Below are 16,654 nucleotides of genomic sequence, written 5' to 3' on the forward strand. Positions count from 1 at the left end.
ATGAACGGTGATGGAGCGGTGAGTGAAGAAATGGAAGGAACTGGAATGCAGTATCAAGGGACTCAAGAGAACGCCGGTAGGGTTACCAGGAGCGGAAGGCAGGTGGTAAGGCCCTCCAGATTTCGAGACTTTGAACTGGACAACGATGTGTAAGTGACTGCTTAAGACTTTGGTAAAAGGGGGAGATATGTAGCGTTCTAGTTTACGCACGTCACGTTGACGTGACGTGTGGCGGCCATGTTGGCGCAGGATGCGCGCGCATCCAGTAGCGCGCCGGGAATTGCACGGAGGACAGCGCCGGCCGGCGCTCCTCGGAAAATATAATCTTTTACTTAAATAAAACAGAGTTCCACAGAATATACTTGCTGCATGTGATTATTAAGCATCTTTACAGATGTAAGTTAGATTATTTCATGTTTGTTATTTTTAGGCAGCATGGAGGGAGGCAAATCTCTGGTATCAGGGTCACTGGGATTCATGTTTTTTCGCTGATGTTTTAGAAGTTCATTTGGGGATTTGATCGTTGAGGGGTTACACAGGGGGCACAGGATGAGATCATAGTTTTAAATAATACGTTTTAAATAATAGGTTTTCATATATTAGGTTTAGGGAACGTTCGATAGTCCTAATATGTTTGGGGGAGCACATTACGATGGAAAGGCTTTTCTAGATATCGTGTTAATGCGGTACACAACAGTCATCTGATGGGATGTAAAATAATTCTATTGATACGTTCTGAAATGGTACCTTAAAGAAACGTTTATATTGCAGTTTAACCTGAGGAAGGGAGCTTTCCCGAAATGCATTGGGTCTCATGATTATGGAGGACATTTACATTGCAATCGGCATTATGGAATCATCAAATACAATTTTGGAAGACCTGAAGACTACTGGCTTAACTGGATGGCTTTTCGATAAATATGGATGACATTGGAGACATTAATGAGATTGTTAAAAACATATTCGCCCAAAAGGCCTATGGCAGGCTGTGCACCCTGAACTGGTGTACTGTTCACGCACTGGTGTTATCCATCTATTAGAATTGTATTTTTCCCCATAAAATCATCGCTCACCTGCTCACTCCTTCCTAAACTCTTTTCAAATGTTTTTTCTAACATCCTATGAAGACTAGCCTGGCTTACATACCAAGCACTACATTTGTCAGCGGCATTTAAGAGCTAAAAAAACTAACTCTCTGTACATACCCCAGAATATTAACCCTAGAAACTTAAATATCACATTATAGTGAAGAGGGCATTGACTAAATACATTCAAATATATATTTCTTGGATGCAAAACAGGTATAAAGACCAATGCAAAAAAATTGACTTACCCTGGAGGGACTCGGGTGTGTTCCATTCCCCCATGACCCTGAGCTAGTTCTGTCTTCTACATCTAAGGAAGAAATAGAGTTTTTCAGCATTTTCTGTACAATTTCTACTAAACGAATATGCAACAACTAAATGCAAACCTCAATTTAATCTACTGTTGACTTTTAATTAAGAATCGGACACTGGGCTTCATAAAGGATAGCAACATTTGACCTACCTGCTTAAATTATCTCATCTAAATTCGGAGAACACAATAACTGGATTTTAAAAAGCCATAAGGAGGAACACCAGATTAATATTGATCAAAAAGTGTTCCATGCACTAACTAAATGTAAGCGGTTCCTTGCAGAAAAAGATATACTAGTGCCAAAAATCGCACCCCAACTAGACTACATAGCTAGGGGGAAAAGTGTTTTTTAAGTCAGGAATAAAATGTTCTGTCTCACTTAGGCAGCATCACGAACGTAGGTGTTTAAATAGGCTGTTATCACAATGAGTGAATTCAAAATGTTAAATTATACAACCAAAGTAATTTCTCCTATATGGCCGTGTTTTAAAAAAACATTTTTTTAAACATCTGGTTGACCACATTTATGATACACAAATAATTGATTACAAACTGTATGGAGAGCTTTAGCTACCACACATTAAAACTGTAATGCATGAGGAAATGACCAAAGAACCACACACTCTAACAAGGGCTAAGTTAGGGACCAGCCACATAGGCGGCAGACCCGAGAGCAGAGGACGGCCCGGGACAAGGGTTTGATTCCCGGCGCGGCAGGTTTCTGGACCAGGGTCAGCGGACTCGATAATTCTCTCGCCTCGGTGCCCACTCTGATCAGCGTTCACACTCGGCAACTCTGGGCATTAGCTTGCCTCATCTTCACTAACGGCCCCACCAGACCGCCGGGGATGCCTGGTCTCACCCTGGAGATACCCATTAAGGGACCATCTCTCAGGGAAGCCAGGAAGGGTTTCGCAGCAGTCGAAGCGCCTTGGGACCCTCCGGGTAAGTAGTGCGCTATATAAATGCCTATACATACATACATACATACATACAGTGCAAGCTCAACTTTTACTCAACAATAAACAAGAGGGAAGGTAAAATTCCCTTTTCAAGAAGCATTCTGCATCTCTGTGCTGAAAATGGAGAAAAAAAATATTCAGAGATCGCATAAATTGGTGGTCAAAGTGTGGCAGCAGACAGGGGGTGGCCTTGTGATGGCCGGATAGAGATATTTGTGTGCCAAGCAATTTAATAATAACAAAGACAACAGGTGATTAATGCACTTGCTAGAGAGCTGTTTTTGACTTCTGTTGCCACTTAATAATAATAATAATATTAATAATATTAATAATTAGTGGGCATTTATTCAGCATGCGGCTACCTCAGACTGAGGTATCCCGGCACTAGCAGCGGATTCGACAGTGAGAGATGGGGTCTTAAGGTCGGCTGAAAAGCCAAGTTTTCAGAGCCCTCTTAAATGCTTGTTCGGTCTCAGACTTGCGAAGGTGTTCCGGCATAGAGTTCCAAAGTCACGCCGTTCTCACTGAGAAAGCTCAGCCGCCAATCCTGTCTTTAGAAAAGCCAGTATTTCTCGGAATAGTGGTATAATCAATAGGGTATAGGCGCCAATGGGGTTATTTCACTTAAATATACATGGTTTTTATCAACGTAGTGACGGTGCTGTAGGGTTGAGAGAACCACCTGCTTCCCTAGAATTTGAGGCATAAACAACAAGAAAACATGATAAGCATTCCCCAGCACACGTGATATCTAGTGATAACAGTTTCAGATGTTATTCACATATAATTTAGAACACGAAAAATAGGTCAGTGGTTTATTTCGTCTTTTATTCTTTCATCAAGGCTCTTAATAAGTGAACTGTTTCCAAGCCAACACGTGTTTCGACACCTCAGTATGGTTGTACATGCGACTTGCTCACGGCTAGGTAAAAAATATAAGGTCTTCCATTAGTAATTATCTACATCCATTTGTTCGCAACACACATGTGACCACAGGGATATTCCAAGTGACTGTTCAATCTGTATATCAGCAGATTCATTATTTGTGTCCTTGGAGACATTAAAGTCTCCAAGGACTATAAAATTGGCATGCCTCAAAAATAGGTCTGCGATAATGTTGCATAGCTCCAGCAGCTGCCCTGATGGAGTGTCTGGGGGTCTGTAAGCTAGCAATCCAGCAATGGATGATGTAGATGAGGCTTCGATACAGAAAAAACGCGAAATTTCCCAGTTATCTCACGGAATGACCGTAAGTCCGCCCCAAACTTGTTGCCAACTCGCTTGGCAGCGACAATACGATAACCCTCAGGTCTCGCGAGCAGTATGTCCCGATTAGTGCTCGCTTTTAGCCAGGTTTGGATTAAGAACATAAGGACCCCGTTATCAGACTCAAGTGCGAGCCATACATCATCCGCGTGTTTGGGGAGAGATCTGCAACTTATCAGACAGGCCCTAATGTTGAAACTGGTGGCCTTGTAGTGGGCTGGGGGTGGCTTTCCAGTGATGGTATCAGTGCATTCTCTCCCATCTTCCTTCCCCAAGGAAAAGGTGCATGAATTGCAGTGCAGCTCCCGACCAGTCATGCGGAGATCAAAGCTTGATGGTTCCAGACAAGCCGCATTGTTCATACCTAGTAGCTGCTCCCTGGGCCAGGCAAATCTGGTTGTGGGAGCAAAAGATGCAGTGTCCACCTGGGAGACTGAAGATGGCCTCCTTGTTGGAGGCGCTATGTTGCGGGAGAGTGCCCAACGATGTTTCCAGGTAAGAGGGGGAGGGCAGAGAGTGGCCTATTGCACCCTGCAGCACGCAGTGGTGCGAGCAAGTGAGGAGAAGTGAATTAAGAATAGCAGCTATCAATCAGAAGTACACAGCTGTGAGAGAAAATAAGATAAAAATAATTAAAAGCAAATAAAAAGAATACCAGCAATCTGTGACCCATACTGAACAGTTACACCCCTGGACGAGTATAGGCCTACTGCATCCTGCAATTCTCAGTGGTGCAGAGGAACAGTGCGAATTTAAATGTTAAAAACATTAAGCGTAGAGGTAGTGTAGTATAGGTAGCGACAGCCCAACGTTATCTACTGGACTCTGCTGGAGACCAAATGAATCACAGCTGGAAGCCGGGGACCCTGGACGAAGTCATTTATACAATTTGACCACAAAATAATACACAAATTGTGAAATATGTCATGTAATTCACAGAATAATATGTACAAAAGTCAGAATTTGGATTTAATTAGAGGGTTTGAGTTTTCCAGGCATCCATGAGCTTCTACTAAATGCTTTCTTTTTGTCAGAACATGCTGGTGCTTCAATTGAGGCTACCAAAAGTCCATAATAGATTTTATTTGCTGTACTATCACTGTTCTAACAAATCGAGCTAAGGATACCAAATGATTTTTTCACTTCAAATTTCTTCAGATTTAAAGAGCACTTTAAAATTTTCAATTGTTCATGTTTTATGCATCTATACTTTATGAATTTGCAACTATTTATTTGCCTAAACAGTTGCAGACCCGCTGAATGGGCGTCGGACATCTGCAGGTTAGGAACCAGCGGACTAGTCAAAGTTTTGACCCATCATAAAGTAACACTTACAGTCAAAGTGCTTACAGCAAAGCACAAGTAACATGCAGATGAAGTGTTGCTATTTTACGTAGATAGATAAGTGGGTTTATTCTTTTGTCAAAGTAACAATCGGAATATATCACAGTGAGCTATGAACTAGCACCAAGGAGCTGCATGCAAACTGCAAGTCATGAGTTTAGAAACATACTGATTTTTCTCTCGATCTTTTGGTTTTCTAAGGTAGCTAAAATAGTTCCATTAGGTAATAATAAACACTTCTTAGTACAGGCAACCCCAAGTACTGTGTTAAATTTTAAATCCTGACATTGTGTTTCGACAGACCAACCACTATTAACATATAAAGCGTACCAGTATGGTTCGTACGTGACGCATAAATTGAAAAAAGAAGTCAGTGGTATTTAAGTCTATACTAGTTTAATGACTCATATATATATATATATATATCAGCAAAGATTCCCCGTTTCGGGGGAAAGTTGGAGTCGCAAACAAACAGAATCGTCAATCCACTGCGATTAAAGTTCTTATTTTATTTTTAAATCCATGGGGTGTCAAAACAAATTAACCAACGCGTTTCGACAGCCTCCGCTGTCTTGATCACGGTCAGTTTGTGTGGGTGTGCTCACAAGTTTTAAACATCCGGCAAACATTGCAGGTAAACCACACACACAAACACAAACACACAACCACAAGCACCCACAACCACACACACACACCCACACACAACCAGGCACACAACCACAGACACACATACAACCACACACACACACAACCACACACACACACAACCACACACACATACAACCACACACACATACAACCACCCACACACATACAACCACCCACACACATACAACCACCCATACACATATAACCACCCACACACAACCACCCACGCCCACACACAACCCCAAGCACATATATACACACCCGGACAACCACACCCACAACCAACCACACACACATACACACGAACACACACAACCACACCCACAAACAAACCCAACCACGCCCACAAACACATACAACCACACACATACACATACCACCACACCCACACACACAACCACACCCACACAACCACACCAGTACAACCACACAACCAACCACATGCACACATACAACCACAGACACCACACCCACAAACACACCCAGCCACACCCAACCACACACCCAAACACACCCAACCACCCACACACACCCAACCACCCCCACACAACCACAAACACCCACACACTCAACCACCCACACAACCACCCACACAACGACACCACCACAACCACACATCCACACACACACAACCACGCACACAACCACACATCCACACACACACAACCACCCACATATCAACACACACAACTACACACAACCACACACAAACCACACACACAACCACACAAAACCACACCCACACACAAACCACACACATACAACCACACATTCACACACCCACACCCACAAAACCATAAGCACTGAAAACCACAACCACACACACACAACCACACACAACTACACCCACATACAAACCCAACCACACACACAACCACACAAAACCACAACCACACAAAACCACAACCACACAAAACCACAACCACACAAAACCACAACCACACAAAACCACAACCACACACACAACTACACCCACATCCACACACACACACCCACAACCACACACACCCACAACCACACACACACACACAACCACACCAAGCATTGGTATAGCCAATAGGTCTCACCTTTGGGACCTTTTAAGTGTTTAGCCATGCAACAGTTGATGTGGTTGCACCAAGGATGTTGTGCTGCATAACTAAATACTTAAAAGGTCCCGAAAGCGAGACCTATTGGCTATGCCAATGCTTGTTTTAAATTTCAGGAGAGTTTTATTGAGAATTGTTTACATAAACAAGTGAACAGCGAAAAAAAAGAAGACAAATGGTGGATACAAGCGTCCAATTTAAGATATGCAGTTCAGGTGCGTACAGTCCTGAAGGGCTGATCGTGACCGGAGGGTTCAGATTACACAGCAAAATCCGGGTAGCAAATATTAAGTAAGAGCAAAACCAAATATGGAGATTAGATAACCCCACAGGATGTGTGATATGGCGTAAAATTAAGTGATAGAAGTAAAGTAAAAGAAGCAAGATAAAAGAAGAAAGGAGGGGCACTGGTAAATATAGAGACAAAACACATGTATACGCGTGTAAAATCAGAGGAAGTCGTAATGTATAAAAGGGCAGGTGCATTCCAGGTCATATGCTCCACTTAATCCAAAATTTAGCTCAGGGTTTTTGGGAGTAGGTGGTATCACACCTGAATATCTATCATATTTGTACCCATGCAAGAGAGGACAGATGTACAGGAGTATAGTGGGTGGCAAACAGAGAGTCACAGTGGTTTGGAAGTGATGAAATAATTATCAAGGGAGTTCCAGATGGATGTATTGGTATAATCCACGGGGAGTTTTGTAATGAGGTGTTATCTGCCCTCTCAGAAAAAGATCTAGTTTATCCAGGGGCGGAAGGAGGTGGAGGCTGTGTTCTTCTGTTAGTTCAAATCGATTTGCAGGCTGCAGCAAGGAGATCAATTAATAGACTGTTTGCCTTGCTTAATTTTTTTATGCATCCAAGCTATTTTGAATTCAAAACAAGTTAGATTTCTAAGCGCTGTCCCAAGTGTTGCGTTTTCTTTTACAAGTGATTCTACAACAGTCCCTATTCCTACCCAATCATGCACTAACATTAATAATCGCAATCCTCCCGACAAAGTGGAGTTATTTTTTTTACCTCTAGCAAACCTTTACTGTGTCATCATACTGATCATGATCACTAAAAATAAACTGGAAAAAAAACGTGCAAATATAAATACAATGCAACAGTGTCATAGAAGTGAAAAAGAAAAGGTATTGGAATTTGCTTAAGAGAGTTACAGTATTTGGAAAAATTAGTCTTTCTCAAGGTTTAAGTATGTGGGGCAGGGCTGTAAAATGGAGCTATAGTTCAACCTTCAATACTCCGCTAGGCCACCAACTGGTTTGAAAGGTTAAAAACGTTTACTGAGTTGGATAGAAGTTTGAAATGAGCATTTGACTTGTTAAGAATGTTTACTACGTATTTCATATGGAAACAGTATTTACCATTTCGGCCCTCATTTTCAGAGCAGCATACATTCGGTTACTGATATAAGGATACCAAGGATGTAACTGAGGATGGGAGGGTAGTCGTCATACAATGCTAAATAATAAATACAATACAATATTAATGTCAAAGAGGAAAGGGGGCAGATCTACAGTACTACATAGGTTTCAGATGTAATTTTGGGTGTCATATTGCAAGTAAATGCCAATAAAACGTTTAGGAAAAAAGTAATCTGCAGTTCGCATCCAGTACGCCCAAGTTCGAAGTACAATGCCCTCAGGTACATCGAACTTGAAATTGGCTCTACTGTAAGCCAACGCGAGCGCTTTTAGGACTAATAAAATTTGATCAGATTTTAACAGCCACTGACAATATGTATTTCACTATAGAAATAAAACCTGAATAAAACATTAAATTAACACAATTACTATCGCACTAACAAATTAAAAAGAATGTGTAACGTTATTTACAGGTGAATACCATTCCTGAAATCAAGTTTTATTTCTGTTCCAGTCTTTCAGGGGGCTTTTGGCTCATTTAGGGTGGGTGGCGTACATCATAAATATATAGTCTACTAGCGCCATGCTGAGAGATCGGTTCGGGTCCACTCAGTGGTGCATCTAAAGGAAAAGCAAGACTGCAGAGCAAGGATAGTTGGAAACTAGTTTGTATGACCACAGCAAATTCTGAGGACGTGTTGCTTAATTTGTAAAAGAGTAAATGAAAGTGACCAAAGATCTGCTCAAAAACCAGCAGCATTCCGAATAAAAGACATGCATAGTCTTTAAAAAATCGCATACCTCTTTAATTTACTACCTGGCCATCCCTGCAGCATTCTCTCTCTCTTGGAGGTTCTCTATTCCATTTGTGATGGTTTTTCGGTCGTTCTCCTCCTCCATCTTTCCACTGTGTTTTACCCCTCTCTTGCGCTCTGTAATTGTCTGATGAGGAAAAATAACTGCTGGTCCTCAAAACTGAGTGCTGGTGGCCCCCACCGGCTCAAGTTAAGCCCTTTGTGGACTATAGTTTTTCACCGAGATTCTTATGTTTATGTCAAGTTTGTAGTTGCCCCAAAGATAGTAAGTATGCATTTGTTGAAGCACGGTGTTCACAAGACAAGTGGTTTCAGCAAAGACCACACTGGTATCCTGCATGGAACCCATCATGGAAGGCGTTGATCATTGTGGACATAACAGAATGAGGGCTCAGACCACGTTTGCATCGTATATTCAAGTTAAGAAACAGTACTGTAAGCATACATTCACAGATACATTTTAGCTTCTCCTATTTAAGTCCTCATCCCAGGCTTATGGACAAGGCACTCATGTCAAAGGCTTTGTAAGACCTCTATCCGTTGTAGCAACACTTGATAAAAGTTGAATCAGTTGGAAACATTAAGCTCGCATATTCACCAAAAGTCGTGGATGCTGCTGAAATATGCTACCCCAACAGCTACTTTTAATGACGTTTCTAAAAACAGAATAAACATCTTAGTACCAGCTTGGTATTGAGAAGAAAGTCACCATTTCTCTTGCAGAAGTACATTAACGTTCCCAATAACTTTCTCTCATTTAGAGGCAGGCCCATTGTGATAACGTGGTTTACAAGCAAAGAAGGTAGAATTACCTATAAACTACAAATCCTATCAATTTGTCATGTATCAGCGCACTTTCTAATCACACGCAACAACATATAAATGGGGCAGATAAATACAGACAATTACTCCGCTGCATATTATAGTCTCAATATTTGTGTTTAAACTGAGCCAACGCGTCTATTCTTTTATGAATAAGACGGCGAGGAAATTATCCTGTATAACCCGCCGGAACACATTTCCGGACTACATTCCCAAAATGTGCCGATCCACAGACTACATTTCCCGTGTACTGCGGGCGTTGCAACGCGTTCGGAGACGCGCGTGCTCACGCTGCACACGTATTGATCCGCTGACCTATCAGACTCAGCTTAAATATCCCGCTTCCTGTCCAGTCGGTACCTCCCACAGTCAGCCTAGAGGAAGGCGCGGAGTACCGACGGACAGGTAAGCGGGACAGGGCGGCGGCTATATGTGAAGGTGCTGACTTTTTTAGAGATAACGCTCGGCCTTTTTTCTGAATATTGAGAACGTGAGGTCTCTGCAAGTAATATTAGATGCAGGACAGGCACGAAGATAAGTCTGCAATGTTTGTTGTTTGATGGTTGAGATTGCGAGAGTGCTGACTCTATTAGTGACCACGCTCGGACTTTTATGCTGAATACTCAAAGTTGGTAGTATCTGTGAGAAACAGTAGAGGCAAGACAGGCACGAAGGCAATTTTGAAGTGCTTGTTACTTGATGGTTGAGACTGAGACCGCCTAAACAATGCGCCAAGCGGGCAGACCCTTCTAAAAGATCGCCCACACACCGCGCTAAGCGGTTTGACTCATTCAGTGATACAACACGCCCTGCGAGATTAACTACATAAAGAGTATTCACAAGATCTCCTTTTAGCTGAATACATACAGGGTACTACAAATATTAGAATACGTTCTTTGATTCCTGGTTAATAAACCCTCAGTGGCAGAGGGATGTGTTTTCAGACTGAGTTCTAGCGAGCTCTTCCTCTTTCAATTCTTTTTTTGTTCACATTCACTAGAGCGGTGCTCCATTTGTACCTGAGCTGTTGCCGGGTGAGGTGGAGAGTCCATTCCCCAGAACATGGGTGAGTGTTCAAAACTTTGGTTAAACCCAGGATATATGTACCTGGTTCAACAAGTTGATTACTGTTACAACCTATGACCTTGAAATGTTTGGCATACAATTGAATATCACGAGATTATCTCTGTGCATTTGCAGCTTTCGCCACTAACTGTATGTATTTTGTATTTACATGTGTGTTCGTCTACTGTTTACTGACTGGATCTTTTCCATCGGGGTTTCTCAGGTGATATGATTTTTTATACACACCTTACACTTTAATATCAGCAGTAGCACTTCTTTAACAACAAGGTCCTGATGAAGCAGACTGGTATCCTTTGAACCAAATACTGCAGAAACATGTCGACCAATATAAAATCTCAGTAGTTATTTGTTATTACTACTTGCACTGTTTTTTAACCTTGGGTGTGGGTAGGAACCTAATAAACTCTTTCTCCACTCCCACAACCCAATATTAACTTTTTCACTTTCACACGCCACAGCGAGCACTTAATGCACTGCCTTTTGATATTTCTTTATGCCCCCTGATACCACCATAATAGTTTATCCACACACCTTACATTCCTTCACGCTTCGATTAGGCCACAATCCACCTAATCCTAAGTGGTTCGTTCCACTTCCTTCGGGTGAAGAATCCCAAGTGATGTAGGGCGGTACAGGACGGGTATCTGATGGGAACAATTTTTCGCCAAGAATACTTCGGATTCAGGGATTGTGTTCTTCTAAAAACGCACATACAGTTGTCTAGATAGCTGCTTTACTTTTCTGTTGACCCATTGTTACACTTTGTTTTTTCAGTAGTTGTAGGGACTGTAACAATGCCAGGTCACTAAACATTTCCCACACATGCCCCCCCCTCGTGTTTTAATGAAATTATATACCACAATGTGAGAGGGATCTATCTTAGCTGAAATATCTGCCACCCTAAACAGCTGTTCAAGCACAGGTCAGGGTTAAACATTTTCTCTGTGGAAAGCTAAACATTAAGTTTGAAAGTTCCTAACGAAAGCTCTGAATCATGTAATTTACAGCAGTGCTAACATCAGAAGTCAGTCAGATAGCCATACACCGTCATCTTTTCAATCTGTTTACCAGTAATGGGTAACAGAGCAGGAAAGGATAGAATACATTATGGGATAATAGTTTTGTATAGAGTTCTGCATAATGCCTTAAGCAGCGTTAGATTGCGGGATGCACATTACTGATAGATGGTGTGTACTGTGAGAGCTGCGGAGAGTGGTGGAGTCATGTGGTGTTTGGGGCGTAAGTGGGATGTAGACAGAATTCTTTGAGCAAGCTGATGCTGGAGGTACCCTAGAGATCCATGTGTCAAACTTAGTTCCCGGAGGGTGACATGTATGCCAAACCTTTAAGGCAACCTCAGACTATGTAAACGTACAGGATTTAGATTAGCCATACGTTAAATGAGCCGAACGTAAATATCTTGAAAATTATGAATGGATACAACCCTGCTGGACTTATGATGGATGCACTTATTCTCAAGTTATTTGCACAATCGATTTGGGCATTAGGTAGTGTGTGTGTACTATGTTTTTCACGTTTTCAAAATTAGATGGAAACTAATACATAGAACATTACTACAATGGTGGTAAATCTGTGAAGCACAGGATATGATGCACGAATCTTGGAAAGGATACAGAGGAAGAGTTTGGGTTAAAAAGAAAAAAAACAATAGAAACAGCGGCTGATAATGCAAATTTCTACCGAGGTCTTTGAGTTTGTTAATTTAGGTGAGAAGCTAAAAGTCAGATCATACCTGACACATCTGCTCCATTTTCTATTGAGCTCCACGGGATTTTGATTTCCAGCAGATGGCTGGAGATTGTTAGAGACTGAGCAATGCTGTTTTGGTGAGGCCAGGGTTGCTCCAATCCGCGAGAGCTTGGCTCTCTTGGATCATGACATCACTGAGGCTTCTGTAGCCATCTTCAGCACGTCTGTTGCTCCGCTTACCGAGCTTCCTTTCATGGTCCCATCTGCTTTACTTCTCACTGCATCCATCCCCAGCCCTCAGCCTTCCCTTTGTTCTTTCTTCCCGTTTCTGCAACTATCCTTTTCAACTTGCGATTCCTTAATGGGCCAGGAAATGGAGCAGTCACAGCTGACTAAACACACTTAAAAAATATGCACACCATTACAATCATGAAGATATATTGCACAGCAATATAATTTTACTGAATCCCTGTTGACCCCAAAAAATTGAACTTTGAACAATATCATGAAGTCCTTATAATTAAAGCCAACTCCGAGCGTCTATTTATTTCACAGCGTTATTCATGGTACCTCTATGATGCACCTCTCCGAACTTCATGCTAACCAACAATTCTTTAATAATAGGACAATTAATGCACTCTTTCATCACACATGTCCGCCGAGATGTGCAATCAATGGACAAGGCCAGAGAGCACTACAGTGGCAGCAATGAGCCAATAATAACAATACTACTTTTTTTTTACAGTTTTATATAGTGCAAATCAACCCAGAAGTATTGGAGTGCTTTACATGGGCACCAGTTACATTACACAAGGTCACATTCATTTTTAAACGGGGTGGGGGTTAAATGATTTGCCCAGAATCAAAGGGTGTTGAGCCGCCGCTGAGATTAGAACCTTGTTCCCCAGATCTAAAGTCGGTAGCTCCGGCCTTAACACTACATTCTCTCCCAAGTTCTGTGTGCTGATGAAGACATTACTTTTCACCTTACAATGAAAACTCCAATAAGAAAATAATATTTGCCACATTTCCCAACTACTGAGCAGGCGCGAGAGTGAAAACTAAATAGATATCCATCTAACACACTAATGATAATGCCCAATAAGCTAACAAGAGCAGGCAGGCAGATGTTTCTGCCTCAATAATTAAGTAAATCCAGGTGACATAACGCATACCTACGAAACATTTCTTTTCACTATATTAATCAACTGTATTTAGGTTTAAGGCATCAGGCTCAGATAAATAATATTGCTAGATGGGCCGGACTTATCTCGATCTACCTGCTCCCAAATGTAAGTATGTAACGCCTGGATTATGCCCAGTAACTCATGTGGTATATTCTAGGAGCAGAGGTTTTCTCAGAGTAGTCCCCTATCCACTGCACGGAAATCGATGAAACAACAGCAAGGCCTCTAACTGATTGTCAGCGATTTCCTAATAGCCCATATAGCAAAGCAGTGCTTGACAGTGAAGGAATCTTCTCGGAACCCGCCCTGCTAATTCATTAGTCTATTTTCCTTAGCTCATTCTCCCAAATGTATCAATAAAACATTTGAGAAGGTCTTCTCAGAGACATCCAGGAGGCTGATCAACCTATAACGTAAGGGTTATGTACCATTCCCTTTTTAGGTCTCGGCCTGCGTAGGTTGCGCTTGCGCAGTCTCGCCAACGACAACTTATGTTTTAGAGAGTGGGGCTTGAACCCGCCCCTCTTCTCCATTGGCTGGCTTCTTAAACGGAGGCCAGCCATTGGAGAAGAGGGGCATCTGTCCATTAAAGCCCCGTCTTTTTGGGATTCGGGTCATGTTTTTTCATGTTCTTTCTCTCCTCTTCCCATTGGCTGGAATTTTACATTCCAGCCAATGGGAAGAGGAGAGAAAGAAAAACACACCCCCAAATCCGAAAATGATGCTGCGTTTCTCCGAGGCATTCTTGCTTCACATCGGAGAAACATGGTGGTGTGGAGCGCTCCTCTCTTGTTGTTTTTACTGTTATATATAGCGCAAACTCAACTCGAAAGTATTGGAGCTCGTTACAAGAGCCCTGTTACACAACACAATTTTGTAGGTAGGTAAATTAGGTGAATTGCCCAGAATCACAGGCTTTTGAGCCAACGAAGAAGCTCGGACTCAATTCCTCAGTTCCAAAGTCTGCAACTTTGGCCGTTACGCCACATTATCTCCCGCTCTTACATTTTCCTTTATATAATATGCTTAGTAACTGTGTGAGCACCCACATGGCTCGATTAAGTCATCTCTGAACAGGTTATTATTTCACAAAATCCAACATACTCCCATTCAAAGATGGCCGCCGTAAAACCTTCTGCCGTATTCAGCACGCTCATGCTTACCAATGTGAAAAACCGAGGGCTGTTCTGACTGCCTCTAGGTTTCCGGGCGGTGGCGGCTACTCGGTCACGTGAGCACCTCGTCACGCAGGGCGGAGCTCCGTGGGCCCAGCCGCCGCCGCGGTCTCTGCGCTTCCATCTGAAGCTGGAAAGGAGGAAGCACAGCCTGGACAAGCCTCGAGCTGAGGGTGAGTCAGTGGCTCAGACAACAGCCACCACTCAGGTCCTATGATCACAGTCGGATGCGTCTGTCTGGAGCTGGACATTAGTGACGCATGCTTTTGCCTAGTTGGAGGCGGGGGGCTTACAGACAAATGGCGAGCGCTCCAGCGCTTGTAAGGTGTATGTATCTGTGCTGGTTTTCGCACAATTATCTGCTTCGAGATTTAATGTGTATATTTCTCTACTCCAACAAAGTGCCTGAGATTTTTTTTTTTTTAAACTAGTCGGTCTGGAAAGTTTGCAATACCAATCACACCCTAAAAGCAATTACTGGTGCCAGTGTGTCCTTCCCTGAAACTTTCCCCCAGATCCCATACAGGTTGCTATGGCGAGCGGTCTTCAGCCATTCTGGCTCCATCAATCATGCTTGTGGATGTAAAGTTTGAGTAAGAAATCTAAATTATCCCCTTAGTTGAAGTCACCCACTTCTACTATTTAAGCCCTCCCTCCTTCGAGAGCAAATCTTGGGGTGGTGAAAAATGCAGTACAAAGGCTCCCATTCCTAGGTGATACTTTTTGTGTTTGTGGGGCTGTGTGTGTGTGTGTGTGTGTGTGGGGCTGTGTGTGTGGGGGGGGCTGTGTGTGTGTGTGTGTGGAGGGGGGTTGTGTGGGTGGGGCTCTCTGTGTGTGTGGGGGGCTCTGTGTGTGTGTGGGGCTTTGTGTGTGTGGGGGGGGGCTCTGTGTGTGTGTGTGGCTCTGTGTGTGTGTGGCTCTGTGTGTGTGTGGCTCTGTGTGTGTGTGGATCTGTGTGTGTGTGGCTCTGTGTGTGTGTGGCGCTGTGTGTGTGTGGCTGTGTGTGTGTGGATCTGTGTGTGGCTCTGTGTGTGTGTGGCTCTGTGTGTGTGTGTGGCTGTGTGTGTGGCTGTGTGTGTGTGGCTCTGTGTGTGTGTGTGGCTCTGTGTGTGTGTGGCTGTGTGTGTGTGGCTCTGTGTGTGTGTGGCTCTGTGTGTGTGTGGCTCTGTGTGTGTGTGGCTCTGTGTGTGTGGCTCTGTGTGTGTGTGGCTCTGTGTGTGTGTGGCTCTGTGTGTGTATGGCTCTGTGTGTGTGTGTGGCTCTGTGTGTGTGGCTCTGTGTGTGTGGCTCTGTGTGTGTGGCTCTGTGTGTGTGGCTCTGTGTGTGTGGCTCTGTGTGTGTGGCTCTGTGTGTGTGGCTCTGTGTGTGTGTGTGTGTGTGTGGCTCTGTGTGTGTGGCTCTGTGTGTGTGTGTGTGGCTGTGTGTGTGTGGCTCTGTGTGTGTGTGGCTCTGTGTGTGTGCGTGTGTTGGGCTGTGTGTGTGTGTTGGGCTGTGTGTGTGTTGGGCTGTGTGTGTGTTGGGCTGTGTGTGTGGGGGGGCTCTCTGTGTGTGGTGGGTGGGCTCTGTGTGTGTGTGGGGGGGGCTCTGTGTGTGTGTGGGGGGGCTCTGTGTGTGTGGGGTGGCTCTGTGTGTGGGGGGGGCTCTGTGTGTGGGGGGGGGGGCTCTGTGTGTGTGTGGGGCTCTGTGTGTGTGTGTGTGTGTGTGTGTGTGTGTGTGTGTGGCTCTGTGTGTGTGTGGCTCTGTCTGTGTGTGTGTGTGGGGCGGCTCTGTGTGTGTG

At 43.5% G+C, this 16,654-nt stretch overlaps 1 protein-coding gene across 22 annotated transcripts in view; it reads right to left on the reverse strand.

Annotated features, from left to right (window-relative positions):
• The window catches only part of TCF4 (transcription factor 4), an 822,748-nt gene that overhangs the window by 607,755 nt on the left and 198,339 nt on the right, over window positions 1-16,654 (reverse strand). For all 22 annotated transcript variants that reach the window (XM_086960420.1, XM_086960423.1, XM_086960424.1 and 19 more), the window contains exon 3: window positions 1,334-1,395. In XM_086960420.1, coding sequence (XP_086816546.1) covers window positions 1,334-1,395 — 62 coding nt within the window. The remainder of the gene's footprint in view (window positions 1-1,333; window positions 1,396-16,654) is intronic.

Source organism: Lissotriton vulgaris, chromosome 3_1 (assembly GCF_964263255.1).
Source record: "Lissotriton vulgaris chromosome 3_1, aLisVul1.2, whole genome shotgun sequence".
In the NCBI taxonomy this organism is placed as follows: Eukaryota; Metazoa; Chordata; class Amphibia; order Caudata; family Salamandridae; genus Lissotriton; species Lissotriton vulgaris.